The 17,908-nt window shown below is 41.2% G+C and overlaps 1 protein-coding gene across 11 annotated transcripts in view; it reads right to left on the reverse strand.

Moving 5' to 3' along the window:
* Nucleotides 1-1,923: 1,923 nt before the first annotated feature.
* The window catches only part of GK5 (glycerol kinase 5), a 140,048-nt gene continuing 124,063 nt past the window's right edge, over nucleotides 1,924-17,908 (reverse strand). For 10 of the 11 annotated variants that reach the window (XM_036347505.1, XM_036347500.1, XM_036347502.1 and 7 more), the window contains 4 exons: nucleotides 16,468-16,571; nucleotides 14,882-14,941; nucleotides 14,183-14,316; nucleotides 1,924-2,245 (listed from right to left, as the gene is read on the reverse strand). In XM_036347505.1, coding sequence (XP_036203398.1) covers nucleotides 2,097-2,245; nucleotides 14,183-14,316; nucleotides 14,882-14,941; nucleotides 16,468-16,571 — 447 coding nt within the window. In that variant the 3' untranslated portion in view covers nucleotides 1,924-2,096. Of the gene's footprint in view, nucleotides 2,246-4,633; nucleotides 5,112-14,182; nucleotides 14,317-14,881; nucleotides 14,942-16,467; nucleotides 16,572-17,908 lie in introns of those variants that run through there. The other variant, XM_036347503.1, reaches the window with a different exon arrangement.

Raw genomic sequence — 17,908 nt, forward strand, 5'->3', positions numbered from 1 at the left:
ATGAATATCATATTGTATGTCAACTGCAATTAAAATTTTTCTAATGTGACAATATATCATTTCATTCAGGAAAATACAAGTAAAATTGGAAAATTCTTGTTTTCAGTAGTGAACAGACACATTAAAGCACAATTCAACCAACCTATTTGAACTTTCTCCATCATCTTGTTTATGTGGTTTTCTTTGGGGGACGGGGGTTGTTTTTCTTAGGTCATACAAAAAAGCACACCAAGATTTCCTGTAACAGTCACTTCTACAATTACATTATTATTAAACAGCTAGCCATAGGACTTTTTGTGATAAACCCGACCAATAGGGAAGTGAATCTCATCACTGCCGCCAATCTAACAGGAACCTAGCCCAGTGGTCGGCAAACTCATTAGTCAACAGAGCCAAATATCAACAGTACAACGATTGAAATTTCTTTTGAGAGCCAAATTTTTTAAACTTAAACTATATAGGTAGGTGCATTGTTATTAACTTCATTAGGGTACTCCTAAACTGGCCTTTGCTAAAAACTTCCTCAATCTGATTGAAGCATTTTCGCTGAGCTCGACCCCTTCCAACTCTCCCATCCACACTCGTCCTGTATACTTGTTTCAGATAGACGAGTGTGGATGGGAGAGTTGGAAGGGGTCAACCTCAGCGAACGTACCTCAAAACAATGTAGCCCCCCCCCCCCCCCCCCCCCCCCCCCCCCGGCACTTCATCGCCCGACTGACACACCCCACTTCTTGTAAAGCCACTTCTTCAAAATAGACTCGCGCAAGCCGAAAACTGACTTCTGTGCATGGGGCACGAAGTTTCAATCGCACTGTACGTGGCATTTTGTGGAAGAGCCACACTCAAGGGGCCAAAGAGCCGCATGTGGCTCTCGAGCTGCGGTTTGCCGACTACTGACCTAGCCCAAAAGTAAGGAGGGGCAAATCATCTGAGAGCAGGAAGGTGATCAACTGCCTTAAGGCAATTTTACTCCTGGCCTGAAGCTACTCACAACTCTTGCCCCTCTACTCTTCTATCAAGAAAGCTGGAGAAGAGAGAACTGTCTTGCTTTTTTAAGTACATCTCCGACCTCTACCGCTACCCCTGCATGTTTTAGAGAGGAAAACACAGACCAAAATTAAAAAGATAACTGGACAAGTAAAATACCCAATGAAAACCATCATTAAGTCACTGATAAATTAGGGCACTTTCTTCAAATTAAGCTCTGTCAATTAGGCACTTAATAAAAACAAATGACATATATGCAGACATCTCAACAACTAAGAAAGATTAAAAACAAAAACAGAAGACAAGACTTATACTTACTACCTACATTTTGTTTTGTTTTTTAAAATGGGATGTTATACTTTAGCCAGAAATGTTTGAAAGAAATACTATTTAAGAAGAAAAATACAGTATTTTCTTGTTCCTTAGGAATCAATACCCTAAGTTTCAGAGTTTTTAATATATAAATAATGCTCGGATATTGACTAAACAAGGAAAAATTAAGGCAGTGGCTTTAAGCTCAATAAACAGCTTATCCGACATAAACAAATCAAGCTTGTGTTTGGATACAACATTGAATAATTATGGCTTTAAATATAAAATGTTTCAAAATTCCACATTTCTTATTATTTTTTTATAGCTATGTGGACTTTGAATAGTCCATCTAGTTTTAAATAAAGGAATACTTTTCATATAATTTTGGAACAAAATGTGAATGGTCTTGATCTAAAACTATTGATTTGGATAGTAAATAATTATGTTCATATATACCATAGACCTAGTATTTTAAAAAGGAAGACTTATAACTGTCAAAATATAATTGCTAATGACTAATGTCCTTTGGAATTTTGCTACAAAACAGAAGATAGAAAGTTTTGAGGTACTGCCGCCTTAGAATCTTTCCAAGGTTTGGGTAAAAAAAAAAAATAAAAAAAATGGAGGTTTAAAAATTTTGTTTATTGTCGTTTTAAAAAAATCAGTGTTTTTTCTCTTCAGTTGTGAAGATCATTTTAAGTCTCCTCTCAGTCCCCATTGTATTGGTGTTCCTGAGCTCATCTCATCTGCATGTCACATGCAGCCATCTGCAGTTTCAGCCATTCTGTTTGGTGCTATGTCTTGTTATACCAATTCATGGAGCGTTTCACTGCCTTCACCCAGTTTTCCATACTCATTTCATATTCCTGCCATTTCTTCTGTGGCTTGAAAACCATTTCACTTTGTCTCAGTTTCTTTAGTTCCTCCTTGTCAGTCCAAAACCCTATAGATGAAAAAATTATTCTCAAATTTTAAAGCAAATAGTGAGTCCATAAAGTTTACCCACAAACCTATGTGAATTGGTGTGAAGGTAAATAATTATTATTTTGAAACACAATCCAAAGTATTTTGCTGCTTTTGAATTTTGTTGGATTCACTGTCCCAGGGAATGAATACAGCAGGATTTAAAAGTCTTTTGGTTTTAACTATTAGCTTTATGTGTACATGGCAGAGCACCAAGATGCTTCTAGAACAACCATGCCTTGTCTTCATCATTTAATTTCATGACTTGTTAAGAAAAAAAGTAAGAAATAGCATATTTTCTTCTTATAGATTAAAAAAAACAAAAAGTTAAGAATGTATCTTGAGGGGAGAGACAACTCCTTAGAACAGGGGTGGGAAACCTTTTTTCCGCCAAGGGCCATTCAGATATTTATAACATCATTCGCTTAATTTAATTCACTTAATATAAACTTATGTTGCTATGAAAAAAACTCCTAGATTTATTGAATTTTTAGTCCCACCTGTGGTTGCTTGGCAAGACCAGATCAAAAGATTTCTAGGGCCTTAAACGTTCCCCAACCTTGCCCTAGGTCAGTGATGACGAACCTATGACACGCGTGTCAAAGGTGACACACGAACTCATTTTTTTGGTTGATTTTTCTTTGTTAAGTGGCATTTAAATATATAAAATAAATATCAAAAATATAAGTCTTTGTTTTACTATGGTTTCAAATATCAAAAAATTTCTATATGTAACATGGCACCAGAGTTAAGTTAGGGTTTTTCAAAATGCTGACACGCCGAGCTCAAAAGATTCGCCATCACTGCCCTAGGTATATGCACAAAATTTAAAAATGGGACTTACTAGAATAAACTTTCTTTTCAAACTATTGTATTTCATACAAATTACTTAAGTTCCTATTCAATATAATGTTGGAGTTCTGGCACACAGTGTTCTTTAAATAAGCAGCAAGAGCACACAACTATGAGCACAAGTGGTCTAAAACAGCAGAGGTCTTGGTAGTAAAATTGGCACATCTCACTTACTCTGAAGTACTTAGTTGACAAGTCTTGTGATGTACGTTTTCTCCTACCAATAAAACTGACACAAAATTCTTCCTTCTAAAATTTTGTCAAGTCACAATCTTTCTATTTACAAAGTTAACATTTTAGAGTCTCTATATTTAAAGATATTAATTGATAGAAGTTTCTAAAAGACTAAACATAGTTTTAATTAGTATAATACAGTTAGATCAATCTAGTCATAAAAATAAATATGTTCTTAAAATTCGTATTTCCAGAATTTATTATTTAGACCAAGGCATATATATTTCTAAAGTTATTTTATTAAATATGCATGGAATAGATCCATGACTGAGTGACTTTTGAAAACAAAGAGGATGTGCACAGCCTTCAGTCTCAAATGTCCGAAAGAGAAGCCTTCTGACTAGAAGTCTCAGCTATTCTGAGAAGGTGAAACTGCTTCCCTGCAGTGAGTGCAGTACCACTTCACTAAAAAGGTTTGAAATTAAAAACAGATATAATGAAGCAGATGAAACTCAAGCCACTATGTTATGTGTATGAATAATCTGCACATGCTTGTTATTTAAATTATTTTAAATGTTCAAGAGAATCTGACATACTTCTTATATTAGAATTTTATGAGAATTTGATTTATTATAATTATAAGCATAATTTATTCAATTTGCAAGAGTTATTTAAGTACTTTAGATTTTTCTTGTTACAGGTCTAAGTTTGCTCAGTTAGTTATGTAAAACTAGAGGCCTGGTGCATGAAATTTGTGCACAGGCAGGGTCCCTAGGCCTGGCAGTGATAGGGGCCTTCCGGCTGCCGGCCGGGGCCTCCCTTCCCTGGCTGCCAGCTGCCAGCCAGGGCATCGCTGCTGCCTGCTGGCCCGGGCTTTCTTTTGTTCCACACCGGCCCCTGGTGTTCAGCGCATGTTATAGCAAGTGATCGAACTCCCAGTCTCCCAGCCGACCTCCTGAGTGGACACTTTGCATATTAGCCTTTTATATATATAGACTAGAGGCCCAGTGCATGAATTCGTGCACGGGTGGGGTCCAATCGAGCCAGGCTGGCAAGGGGGAGGGGATGCAGGAGGTTGGCCAGCTGGCCCCGCCCCTGATTGGGGTGGGAGGGGCTGATGAGGGGTGGAGCTGAAATCGGCCCCACCCCCTGGTCAAAGTCCCAGTCAAGGGGACAATTTGCATATTAGCCTTTTATTATATAGGATTATTTTAAAAAGTCAACTATATTAAATTTTTAAGGGTTGATATATACAAAAAACTTAAAATTTGTAAATGGGAATGACCAAGGGAAAGTTTTTTTCTTAAATTTGAATTAATCAAATATTAGTCAATGAACAAAGGAAAGTGTGATAATTTTATTCAAAGTTAACAGATTTTTAGTAAAATTAAGGTGAAGTTAAATTTACCAAGATTTTAGGTTTTTTGGATTTGTAACTTTACTATGTTAAGTCTTAGCCTAAAGTTTAACTGAAATATTCTGTTTTGCACAAACACTCCTCCCTTCCATACAGGAACACATTAAAACATTCTCAGTGTCCCAAGGGAGTATTTCATAAAGAACTCCCTAATGGTCTCTGCACTTCCATTCTTTACCCTCCAAATTAGTCCTTTCACTAACTTCCAAAGTGATCTGTTCAAATGGAGATCTATCCATGAGCCTCTCCTGCTCAGAGTCTTCAGTGGCTCTCCAATGCCTTGAAGATCAAGCCCCAAATCCTCTTCTTGAGGAATCCACCAGATCAGAAGTTAAAACCAAGGCCAAACAATGTGGGCAATTTACAGCCATCTTGTATCTATCAAGCCATTATCTTCCCCAGCCTAGGACACAAGAGAAGATAGTTAAAAAATTTCCCTAACAAAAGGACGCAAAAAGGGATGGGGAAAGGAAAGATAAAAAAGGTGGTGGGTTCACTCCTTAAGCAAAGAAGCTAGCAGTCTCAAGGCTTAGCAAAATAAAGTTGCCAGGTGCTTCTCATGATTTCTGGGAGGCCACAACAAAGTAACAGGGAACCTTAAGATATAATCTGTACCAGAATATTCAGCAAAGTAATTTTTAGACATATGGACAGGAGGGTGTATGATGCCTCAGAACCCCACCCAGCATCTTCTTCGGATTGGCTGGGGCCCATCTATACTTCATAACCCAGATGTATATGTTTACTTGCTTTGCTTTTTCAGTAAAGGTATATGCTTTAATTGCCTGTATAAATTGACTTTTCACAATACAGTAAAGGTCTCTCATATAAATTAATTTATATGGGGAGATGAGGATCCAAATTGGGAACAGCCTAGAACAGTGATGGCGAACCTATGACACGCGTGTCAGAGGTGACACGCGAACTCATTTTTTTGGTTGATTTTTCTCTGTTAAATGGCATTTAAATATATGAAATAAATATCAAAAATATAAATCTTTGTTTTACTATGGTTGCAAATATCAAAAAATTTCTATATGTGACATGGCACCAGAGTTAAGTTAGGGTTTTTCAAAATGTTCGCCATCATTGTCCTAGAACATTCAGCAGTCTGCAGCCATTTAGTAAATTCTATGTTCCTGAAACCAAGGACACTTAAAAAGTAAATGCTTTACACTATTCCTCCCCAACCAGAGGATAAATAGCTTAAGTCAATCTACATAAGCAGAGAGATAGCAGTAATCCAATTAGTGATGGAAAGCTTTGTCAAATAAACAATAACTATATTACACCTTCACTTATAACTCTAATTGCTATTCTAGAATATTGTATTGAGGAGGAAACTGGTCTTGGAGAACTTGTTATCTAAATGGAGAGGCTATGGAACTGTGAACAATGCACTGCCGGGGGTGGGGGGGGGGTGGGGGTGGGGGGGGTGGGGGGGGGGTTGTTATGCTGGTGCCAGGACGGACCATCTGATGTGGCCTGACACCTAGGGACCTTCCTGCAGGGCCATGAAGTGGGCAGGAGGCATATCTGCAAGACAAAGACACCAGTGGGATATATATAGACAGGCTCTGCATGTTTCTTCACTCTTATTTGGAAATTATTCCCGGAGTCCACTAGTATTAATAAGCGGGGTCCCTCCCTTTCTCTAGGAAGCGTGCTTGGTATTTCTTTGCTCTTCCGCAACATATGGTTCCCTGAACCAGGAAGCTAACCGCGTTTTGCTCTTGCCTCCATTGAGTGGACAGGGTTTGGGGCCTGGGTGCGCAGGATAGGCCTCCAGGAGGCGCACTCTGCAGATTTTAGCAGAATTGAACCAGGGGGAACTCCTGGTGCTCCTGGACCTCAGCCCAGGACCTGGCCGGGATCTGGAGAAAGTGGATGGACACCTCTGGAGAATTGGTAAGGTAGGGGCCCCAGTCAGTCAGGCCCACTCCAAGTGAGTGGAATGGGAAGCTTGATCACCTCCCCAGAAGTCATAGGACTTCGTCAGGTAAATCAGGAATCAGGACTCCGGAGGTGAGTGAATTCAGATTCGATTAAGGAATTATGGGTTCACTCTTCTGTTTGTTTGTGTGTGGGACTAGTCAATTTGCTACCGAGTAGGGGGGCTCGATGCAACCTTAACTCCTCTGGTAGGTTCTCACCGAGACGTCGGTCAAGAATTCTGGTCTGGGGCATGGGTGCTGGGAATGCCCCCATGCCCATCTGGGGAGTTGGGCATTATCTGCTCAGCTCCAGTCTGGGCTAGTCTGAGGGAGTGTGAGTACAGATGTTTGTATGTCTTGGCATAATTATCTGCTGATTAACTGGTCTGTGTGAAAGCAAAAACTACTTTGATTTTCTGTTCGCTCATTTGGTTAAAACGTTTGATTTGCTGAAGGCTGAACCCATGATGGTCTGCAAAAGTCTCAAGCAGCGCTGTTGAGTTAGTTTTCTCAGAGATGTTTGCTCTCTATCACGGGAGGAATCAGCCCACTTAGTAAAAATTTCTGCCTATGTTTGTATACTAGGGACTTTGGTTTGCTCTGTGATTTTGCTGTGTTAGGTTGAAATTCTGGAATTCTAGGGTAGATTTAAAGGTATCTGTGGCTTTTCTTATCTGACTGGGACTTTCAGGAGCAGGGCTCACAGCTCTGCAGGGCGGGGAGATTTTACGGGCCCTGCCCCCTGCCTGTGCTAAATTAAGGATCTTGTCTTTCAGGAGACCCTCCAGGCTTTTAGTAAAATTTCCCTGCACCCTTGTCATCCTCTGCCTTCTTTTCCAAGCAGACTAAGAGTTATTTTCCTCCACAGGTCGGATCCCAGCCTCTAGGAAGGAGGGCTACTACAGTGACGGCCTGTAGTTTTCTCTGAAAACTCCCGCTGTTTCTATTTCTCTCCTCTGTAGGAATTGTCTTCCTCTATCTCACAATAGGAAATAATACAGGCCAGTGTCATTTGGCTTTCTGGTTAAAAGACAACGGGCCCTGGAATCTGTAGGGCCCTGGAATCTGTAAAAGTGGCCAGGAATGAAGCTGGTCAAATGTACTGAAAGGGTTCGGTACCTGTTGCTGCTAGCAGAGGAGGGGCTGATAGCCCCTTCTAGTGCACTCCCTTGGGAGAGGCCTGATTGCTGCTCTGCCACAGGGGACAGGTATGGAGGCAGGGGCCTGGTACCCAACCCACTGCCACAGGAGTGCTATGTAATGCAGGGCTATTTCTAACTGCAACTCTGGCTGTTTTGGACTGGCAGCTTATGGCAGGACCCTGTAACTAGTCAACAGGGTTAACAAAAGGGCAAAAAAAAAAAAGGCGCTCTCCCTGGACCTGGGAGGGAGCCTTCAAGACTTTGAGATTCTCCAAGAGAGGAGAAGTCTGACTGAGGGACTGGCCAAGACCCCATTGGGTTGAGAGGACCGGAGGCTGCATATTGAACTTGTAGACTGCAGTTTTCTAGGCAGAGGTCCAAGCCCAGTTGTATAGGGGTTAAGCTACCTGTGTACAGCAAAGCAACTTTCTCCTGTGCCAGAATACATTTTGGGGAATTGGACAGACTGTGTTTGTGGCTGGAAAGAGGAACCAGCTGCCACGCATAGCCCTGACAGTGGCCTGCAGAAAACTGTATAATAGACTTAGAAGATGCCTGCGTCTTTATGGACATGGCTCCAAAGAGACAAGGATATTGTGACTCTTACTATTCTAATTGCTACAGTTTGTCTCTGCCAGGTCACAAGCCCACCTCCTTCTGTGCCCAGGCCTCATTGTCCCTCTGACAGATAGCAAGGATCTCTTGGCTCTGAGAGAAACTTCTGACCCATCTCAGCATGGAAGTAATTACAGAAGAGAATTTCAACCCCATTTTCCCTGAAAGAATTCAGAGCCAGGATCCTTGGGGTAATATATTAGGCAGTAAGACAGACATGAGCGGAGCAAGGATGATGGGCCAACTGGCACTACCAGATGTGTATGTGAGACAAGGGGCATAGCCAAAGGGGGCCTCGCCCAAAGTGTTGGGCCTTGGAAAAGACCAGTAGCCTACTTGTCCAAGAGACTTGACCCTGTTGAATCCAGTTAGCCTGCTTGCCTCCGGGCGGTAGTGGCCACAGCTATGCGGTTGAGGTTTTGCTCGGGAGCACATCAGAGCCCTGGATGTCAAATGCTCGAGTCATCCAGTTTCAGGCTCTTCTGCTACCAGAACTCCTTCCTGATGATAACCCTGAGGAACCTCTACATAACTGTTTAGAGGTCGACGACTTTGTAAAGACAGCCCACCTGGGCCTCACTGACACCCCACTGGCATCGCCGGATGAGGTACTATTCATGGACAGGAGCAGTTCTGTCCAGGGAGGAATCAGGTATGCGGGGGCGGTGGTGGTTGCTTTGGATCAAACCACCTGATCTCAGGTGCTCGCCTGCAGGACTTCAGCACAGAAGGCCGAGTTGATTGCCCTTATTCAGGCTCTCTGGTGGGCAAGAGAAGAATCAGTGACAATTTGTGCTGATGGCGAGTATGCGATTGCAACAGCTCACGTGCGGAGTGCTGTTGCAGAGTATGGGGGCTCCACAGAGGCAAGAGGGAACCGGGCCACAGATGAAGCAGCCCGGAAGGCTGCCCTGGAAACCAGTGGGGCCTCTACAGATTCTGGTGGGTAAAGGCTGAAATCCATAACTAATTTTTACTCAAGTTCTTACAGGCTTTACAGTCTACCCAGAAAGCAATCCAGAAGCATGTCTGAGATGTTCTGCCTGTACCAACTTCTGATCTGGTCCATCCCTTCCAACCTGGTGACTCTGTTTGGGTAAAGACCACCCAAGGACTGACTCCTACCTGGAAGGGACCACATACCGTCATCCTGACCACCCTCGCCGCTCTCAAGGTTGCAGGACTGAACACCTGGATACCAGAAACACCCTCTGTGGATTTGTTGCTCCACAAGGCTAAAAGAAGCTTGTGGGACAAGGTGGGGGTGGGATGAGGAGGAAACTGGTCGTGCAGAACTTGTTATCTAAATGCAGAGGCTATGGAACTGTGAACAATACACTGCCCTGGGGGGGAGGGTTGTTATGCTGGTGCCAGAACAGACCATAGGATGTGGCCTAACACCTGGGGACCTTCCTGCAGGGCCACGAAGGGGGCAGGGGGCATATCTGCAAGACAAAGACCCCAGCGGGATATATATAGACAGGCTGTCTGCATGTTTCTTCACTCTGATTTGGAAATTATTCCCAGAGTCCACTAGTGTTAATAAGCGGGGTCCCTCCCTTTCTCTAGGAAGCGTGCTTGGTATTTCTTTGGTCTTCTGTAACAGTATTTTGCAGAAAGGACAAGATTCCATGTCATTTGTATTATACTCAAATCCATAACCATGTCATTTTAAATTTCTTCTTATCATTTAGAGATAGTCACTGTTTTATTATAATGCATTTAGAAAAATGTTACATCTTCTGAGGAATCCATGGAAAGGACTCTAACATTTTCAGATCATTCCCTTCAAACTGGATGAAAATTATTAGAATTCTACAGACTATCTGGATTTATAGAAGTACTAAAATGGAGTATTACCATCATACAGGAAAAATCAGGAGAAACAAAAAAATTAATTATGGGGCTGAATGAACTGAAAATAATTATAGTTTTTATAACTTTTGAAAGTATTGCTGATTCTTAATCTTTTTATTTTTCAGACTGAAGGAAACTTGTTTCTTTTCTTAAAGCAATTTAGTAAATTATATATTTTTCTCCCTACCGCATCCCTCCAGAATTTGGCAATTCTTAATGAGTAAATCATGGCAATGCATTTCTTTGCATTAATTTAATAAGACCACTTTCCAACTGCCATTTTATTGACTAAGACTTTGACTAGAGTGTCATGTCTGAGAGAGACATGCTTGGACTCTGGATGTCACCAGAAAAAACTTGACGGCAATGTGAACGCCTTGGAGAAAAGCCTGGTACCTTGCTTGGTACGTGGTTCATGGTAGTCTTTCCAGGTAAGGAATGAAAGTTACTTTCCTGAAAGATGTCAAGAAAGGAACCTCAAGGAATTTTGGGCACCTCAAAAACTTGGGGAATTCACCCAAGTCTACAGGTATTGTAGGCAAGCCTGATGGCAAGTAGGTGGCTCAGCTTCTTTAATGAGCCATAAAAGGCTCATTAAAGCTCAATCATGAAAAAAATAAAACAAAAACAAAAAACCTCAATCATGAGATTCCAGCAAAGCAAATTTTAAAAGAGCCTATACAGTCAATTGTATTATTTGTATTCCTGCAAATAATCAGGCCAAATTGCAACTAGACTTAATTTGATCTTTAATAAAAATGAGGGTAATTTTAGAGAGAACAATTGTGTCTCAACAAACTCTATAGTACACAATTGGGAATAGACTCCAGTTAATTGTTTTGAAGTTTTATTTTTCATATATGAATTGAGCTAAATTCTAAATTTGTTTGGTTTTTTTGGATGTTTAGCTACAACTCTTCAAACTAATGCTTAATTTTCTCCCATCCTTTATTTGGAATCATTGAGTGTTTTAGTACTGGGCCATTTATCATAATTCTTGTTGTTCAGTTTGTCTCCACTAGGTTATAAACCCTACTCAGCTCAGAGAATACCACCTCTAGACACCATCGCCACCTCCTTCCATGCCCAGGCCTCATTGTCCCTCTGACAGAGAGCAAGGATTTCTTGGCTCTGAGGAAAAACGTCACATCTTTTGGTCAAATAAGCTTGACAACCTTCCAACGGTTTGAATTTTAAGGAACTTTTATTTAGGTCATTCCAATAGGCCCAATTCGCCCTACAGAAATATTTTAACCACCTAGGCCACTCTAGAAATCAGACCAGGGTTTGTTCCCTTTCCCATTAAGGGAAATCACACAGGCAGCACAGGAAATCTTATTAGTAAAGTGTGACTGCCTGACAGATACTCAAATATGGTCACACACATGTGAGCACCAGCAGTAGGGGGTTAAGTCAGGACCTTCCCTATGAGCAAGTCTAGCCAGGAAGGTCAGCTATTAGTGTGTGTGCACTAACAGGCAGTCTTTCTTGCCCTACACAGGAGACGTCCCACGGGGGCCCTAACAAGATGGGACTGGTAGCCTCTTTGTTCATTTTGTCTTTTCAGATGGGGAACTCATCTGCCACCAAGGTCAGCACACCCTCTAGATTGCATTTTGAGTAACTGGGATTCGTTTGATCCACAAACCCTGAAGAGAAAGCATACTTAAGAATGGCCACAATATAAGCTTGGCAGATTGAGAGGCATGGCCCTCAAAGGGGAGTATTACCATCATACAATTAAATATTTTCTGTAGGAAGGAAGGGAAGTGGTCTGAGGTCCCATATATTCAGGCTTTCTTTGCCTTAAGAAACAATAAAAAATTGTGTAAGCAATACAAAATTGATCCCTGATGCCTGGAAACATTGACCCAAAACGGTATAAGAGAGCCAAAAACCCTTAGGAAGGTGATGGGGCCTAGTGGCCCACTAAATACACCTGAGCCATCTTGTCTTCCTAATCCAGGACCCCTAGAAGAACAAGTCCTGCCTAGTCCTGCGGGAACTTGGCCACCCAGGCCCCTCGCTACCCTTTGCCCTCTACAGGCAGTGGCTGGGGGAGAGTCCAGACCCATCCAGGTCCAGGTATCATTTTCCCTACAGGACTTAAGACAAATTAAGATGGATTTAGCAAAGTTTTCAGATAACCCTAATAAGTACACAGATGTTTTTCAGGGACAGACATAAACATTTAATTTATCATGGAAGGATATAATGCTTCTTTTAAGTAAGACACTCTCAGGATCAGAGAAGTGGTCAGTCCTAAATACAACTCAACAGTTTAGAGAAAATACTTCTTAGTAAATGTCAGTGGGGTCCCCCATGATCAGATTGGACAGTTTTACCCCAGGGCTTTAGAGATAGCCCCCATTTGTCTGGTCAGGCCTTAACTCAGGATTTATGTCAATTTAACCATCTGTAGACCAAAATATACAAAGGTCATTAGATTCACTGGCTCACATGGTTCTAGATCATAGAATGGCCCTTCCTATATGTCAACAACCCTTTTAAAATAGATCTTAGAACACAAGATATTCTTAAACAGACTATATAGTTAAGGGAGAAAACATCACATTCTCAATCTCCTAAAATTTAGGCTCAAATCCATGGTATGCTACCTATTCCTAGCGTTATTGTTTGGCTCTTGTATACTCAATTGTCTAACTCTATTCATCCTCTCTTGCCTAGAATCCATCAAACTACAGATGGTCATGGAAATGAAACTCTGAATGACATCTTTCCATCTTCCACGGTCCCTTAGATCGTCCGCCTCCGATGGAGCCCCAATACCCCTTGCTATATCCCACTTCAGTTGTAAGTTGCTAGAACAGTCATTGCCCCATTCCCAACAGCACCTGGGGTCTCCAAATTGGAATGGGAAATGAAGAGACAGAAGGAAGCTAGGTAGAGAGGGGCAGGACTATGGGAAGGGAAAGTAATACCCAAGAACCCAACTATGGGGAGTTACTAAGATACCCCAACTGGGCGGGGAAGGAAAGGTATGTGAGAGAGGCATGAACTTTAAAATGTATGGATATTACTAAGGTAGCATAGCCAATCAGGAACTAACAAGCATATATACAAAAAAAGAGCACACTTGAGTTTCCTCTTTCTCTCTTCCCCTGGTGCAGCACACAATGGATACCTGATGTTCCTGTTGCGGGGGCTTATGGCCATGTGGGCCTCCACACGTGGACTAATAGACTTTAATTAGCTTGGATGCTGAACTACTCCTGGCAGTAACATGAAAAGAAAGCTCTGGACACTGGGCTGCTCCTGAAACTCCAGCTACACCTTTTCCAGGACTGGCTTTTCCCAATAAACTTCAGTTCTGCTAATTATTTTTGCCTGTCACTTCATTCTTCGTTTTCTCGAGACAACAAACTTGGACTCAACATCCCACATTTCGGTTTCAGTACCTCTGCAGGAGCTGAATTCTCTGCTGGACAACTTAGTTATTACCCTCTCCTCACCTGGCTATCTGCACCCTTCAAAAGTGAGCTCTATGTTGCCTCCTCTGGGAATACTACACCATTTGCTTAATACTACAACTGTTTGCTATTTTTTCATACCAAATTTAATAATTGGTTAACTGTCTGCTCTCACCAGAGACTCCCACAGCAGGGCTATGTCTTCTAAACTCTTTATTCCCAGTAGTGATGGTCATGTAACAGGGTGCTCAACAAATGTCCAATAAATACAAAAATGGACTCAAGGAGTGAAGTGAGGACAGAAGAGGTGCATGGGACCCACCCACAGAGGTGGCCACAGGAGTGTTTTGTGAGTCATGTACATATGCTTGTGGAGCTTAGTGGACACCTAGGTTTTCCGGACCCTTGTTATAATTATACAATTTGGGAGGAGAAATGCTATCTGTAAGAAATAGTTTGCAAGATAGCTCTCATTTTTATAAAATCCACACATACCAACAGCAAGGCCAGCTAGAGAAGCTGCACCAAGGCACGACATATCCAGGTGAACAGGTCTGTCTATCTTCTCATTAATCAGGTCTGAAGTCATCTGCATGACAAAACTGTTCTTACAAACTCCTCCATCTGCCCTGTGGGGAGCAAGATATTTGAGATAAAGTACCACAACAAAAGCATAACAACATTTTTAAGAAGAGTCATATTTTTTTAGACCCTTGATTTTACTATTTAATTCCAAAATTATATCACTTAGCATTGACCTGCAGACACAGGACCTTACTAGGTAATCTTGAAACATTTTCCCTTATTCCTGCTATCAGTTTTTCCACCTACTCTATTTGTTCAAAACAGACCAAGTGAACTGAGCCAACATACAAATTCATTTGGACATTCTAGCAAAGAAAATTTGATGCTTCTATGCCAAAAGGACAGCCACACGCCCAAAAGTGGTTTTAAAGATTTTTATAATATGGGTGCTAAGATCTTCCCAAATTCCAAAGTGTGTTATATTCTCCATAAATCCCAAATCGACTTTTCATTCCTCGTCAAAACCCTATGTTCAAGAATTTTGTTGCAAAGGATCTAGGTTTAAGTTCTTTTTGAAATACTGAAAAACCCTAATGATGGAAATACTCATGGTAGCTACCACTTCCTTCCAATTTCTAATTACTTCTATTAGAAACAAAGCATACATACCGGATTTTTGTCACGGGAATACGGATCTCTTTCTGCATCACCTCATATAACTGCTTGTTTCTAGTTAAAAAAATAAGATAACTATGTAGATAAAATTGAAATCATAGTAATTCTCTATTTTTCTAATCTATAAAAATATAAACTATGGTTTTATGTACATAATATATATATAAAGTATGCAAAAAGGTATTAAAGAAATATGTTCTGCTAACTAGAAATGGGTAACAGATGTTCAAATAAATAAGAGGCTCAAGGCTTGTGCTTCTCACCTCCATACAAAAGAGCACAATTTTTATTTTCAAACTGAATTTTATCTATAACTGTTCCTACAAATAAAAATACAAAACAAGCATCCGTTTAATAGATAGCTATTAAGATGGCATGCCATAAATTATATCTTACAGAATTAATTAAATATAGAACTAATCCTATATAATAAAAGCCTAATATGCTAAGTGTCTGGTTGTCTAGTAGGATGTTCAACAATCAAAGCATAATATGCTAATGATATGCTAAGGCTGCTCAACTGCTCGCTATGAGGTGCACTGACCACCAGGGGGCAGACGCTCTGACCGGTAGGTTAGCTTGCTGCTGGGATCCGACCGATCAGGACAGAGCAAGACAGGCCAGACATGCCCTGGAGCCCTCCCGTGTCCCTCCCCAGCCCCGATTGTGCACTGGTGGGGTCCCTTGGCCTGGCCTGCACCCTCTCACAATCCGGGACCCCTTAGGGGATGTCAGAGAGCCAATTTCGGCCCGACGGCAGAACAATCGGTCGCTATGATGCACACTGACCACCACAGGGCAGACACTCAACACAGGAGCTGCCCCGGGGTGGCTAGTGTGTTCCCACGGGGGAGCACCGCTCAGCCAAAAGCTGGGCTCATGGCTGGCAAGTGCAGTGGTGGTGGCAGGAGTCTCTCCCACCTCCGTAGCAGCGCTGGCTGGGGATGTCCAATTGCTGGCTTAGGCCCACTCCCTGCGAGGGGACCTAAGCAGGCAGTTGGACATTCCCCAAGGGCTCCCGGACTGTGAGAGGGTGCAGGCTGGGCTAAGGGACGCCCCCTCCCCAAAGTGCACAAGTTTTGTGCACCAGGCCTCTAGTCATTTTATAATCACAGGAAATTTTATTTTAAACATTTGAATTTTCAATATTCATGATAGCCACATTCTTAATTTTAATAAGCTACACCTGCCTCATAAAAAAAAGAGCACTGGAAAATATACATAAAAATAATTTTGATAATTCAATCTTTGAGTATCACAGAAGCATATTAAAATTCTCCTTCATGAATACAAAAACCTTTGAAAGTCCAAATTTTAAACCTCTTATGCTTAGGAAATTGGATATTTTTAAAAACCATTAATTTTCATATATCAAATCTAAGTGGTACTAGTACTATTTAATATGAAAAAATAAAAAATGATATGAAAATTAGCAGTAAGAACAGACTATGTCATATGTAGTATGAATTAAAGGTATAAATCCTTGATTAAAATTATGAAATTTCTAGTTTTATAGAAGCTAATAAAAGAAAACGGGAATACCATAAGGGGAGAAAGGAGTTTAGAGCAGCTTTTGGTACCTGAAAGCTATGGACTCCAATATTGCTCGTACAAGATGGTATTTACTAGTGGAAGGCTTCAAACCCATAAAAGAGGCACATGCACAGGGGTCATTTAATGGAGCCTAAAGTAAGAGATAGTAAGAATGTATTATTATTGTTCTAAGTCACATCTATAGACTTAAAGACATATTATTCAATAAAAATGAACACATTAGAAAAAAAATCCCTATTATAGTTAAGTAGCTTTAAAATAAATAACAGTCCAAAATTATATTAAATATTACCATAACTTTTTAAAAGGGCTTGAGCAAGTTTGAGAACTGACATGGGACTTACCTGGGCCTTCTGTTTGAGCTCATACCAAGAAAAGGCACTGCGGTACAGAGTGACCAATTATTAACAGCCCAGCTTTATTAATGAAGGCAATGAAAAATAGTCCTTGTACCCCCTTCTCTCCAGTTGTAAGGTTTTTACACATAAAGTTGTGCACTGCATAAAGGAGCTTTTCGAGGACATAAGTTAGACTCAAGATAAAGAACAATAATGCAAAAAATGTGTTTTTCAGTGTCATAACTTATACCCAATTTGTCACCAGACACTCAATCGAGTACTCAATTTCTTAGCTTACAGTCTTGTTGTCTAATATGAGAAATGACCCAGCCTAACATCTGTCTTTAAAAAGAGTCAAAATCTTGCCCTGGTTGGTGTGCCTCAGTGGGTTGGAGTGTCATCCTGTATACCAAAAGATTGTGGGTTCCATTTCCGATCAGGACACATACCTAAGTTGCAGGTTTGATCACTGGAGGCAACTGATATCTCTCTCTCTCTCTCTCTCTCTCTCTCTCTCTCTCTCTCTCTCTCTCTCTCTCTCTCTCTCTCTCTCTCTCTCTCTCTCTCTCTCTCTCCCTATTCCCCTCTTTCCAAAATGAATAAACATAACCTTGAGTGAGGATTACACAAATTTCTTTTAAAGAGTCAAAATCTTGAGCTGGATGTATTCATCAGATGAAATGTGTATTCATCAGATGAAATTTGTATTCATCTTTGAAATGCAAGACAATTTTGGAACAGAAAACAGATTCCTGCCAGGCTTGCAGTCTCACGGGGAAGCAGACAGAGGAGTTCCGGCACACTTACATAAGGTCATGACAGGGACATGCCAGTGCTGTCAGGAACTGATGGTCCCTAGAAAAAGTACCTGCTAGTTTCAAGCACTCACATATCATCTCTTTACCTGGAAAACTTTCTACCGCCCCCTTTCCCTAGTCAATCTTACTACCACTCTAAAACTTGGCTCAGCTTCCTCCAGGAAAGTTACTGACGCCAGAGACTAGACCAGTCCTCAATGATATGTTTCTGTGAAAGCCTCTAACTTCCCATTACATCAGGTGCCACAGTTTATAATCACAGGTATGTATGTGTGTTTGTGGAAACTCCACTGTCTGTGGCCCTCCATAGG

Source organism: Myotis myotis, unplaced genomic scaffold, assembly GCF_014108235.1.
Source record: "Myotis myotis isolate mMyoMyo1 unplaced genomic scaffold, mMyoMyo1.p scaffold_m19_p_2, whole genome shotgun sequence".
NCBI classification, from domain to species: Eukaryota; Metazoa; Chordata; class Mammalia; order Chiroptera; family Vespertilionidae; genus Myotis; species Myotis myotis.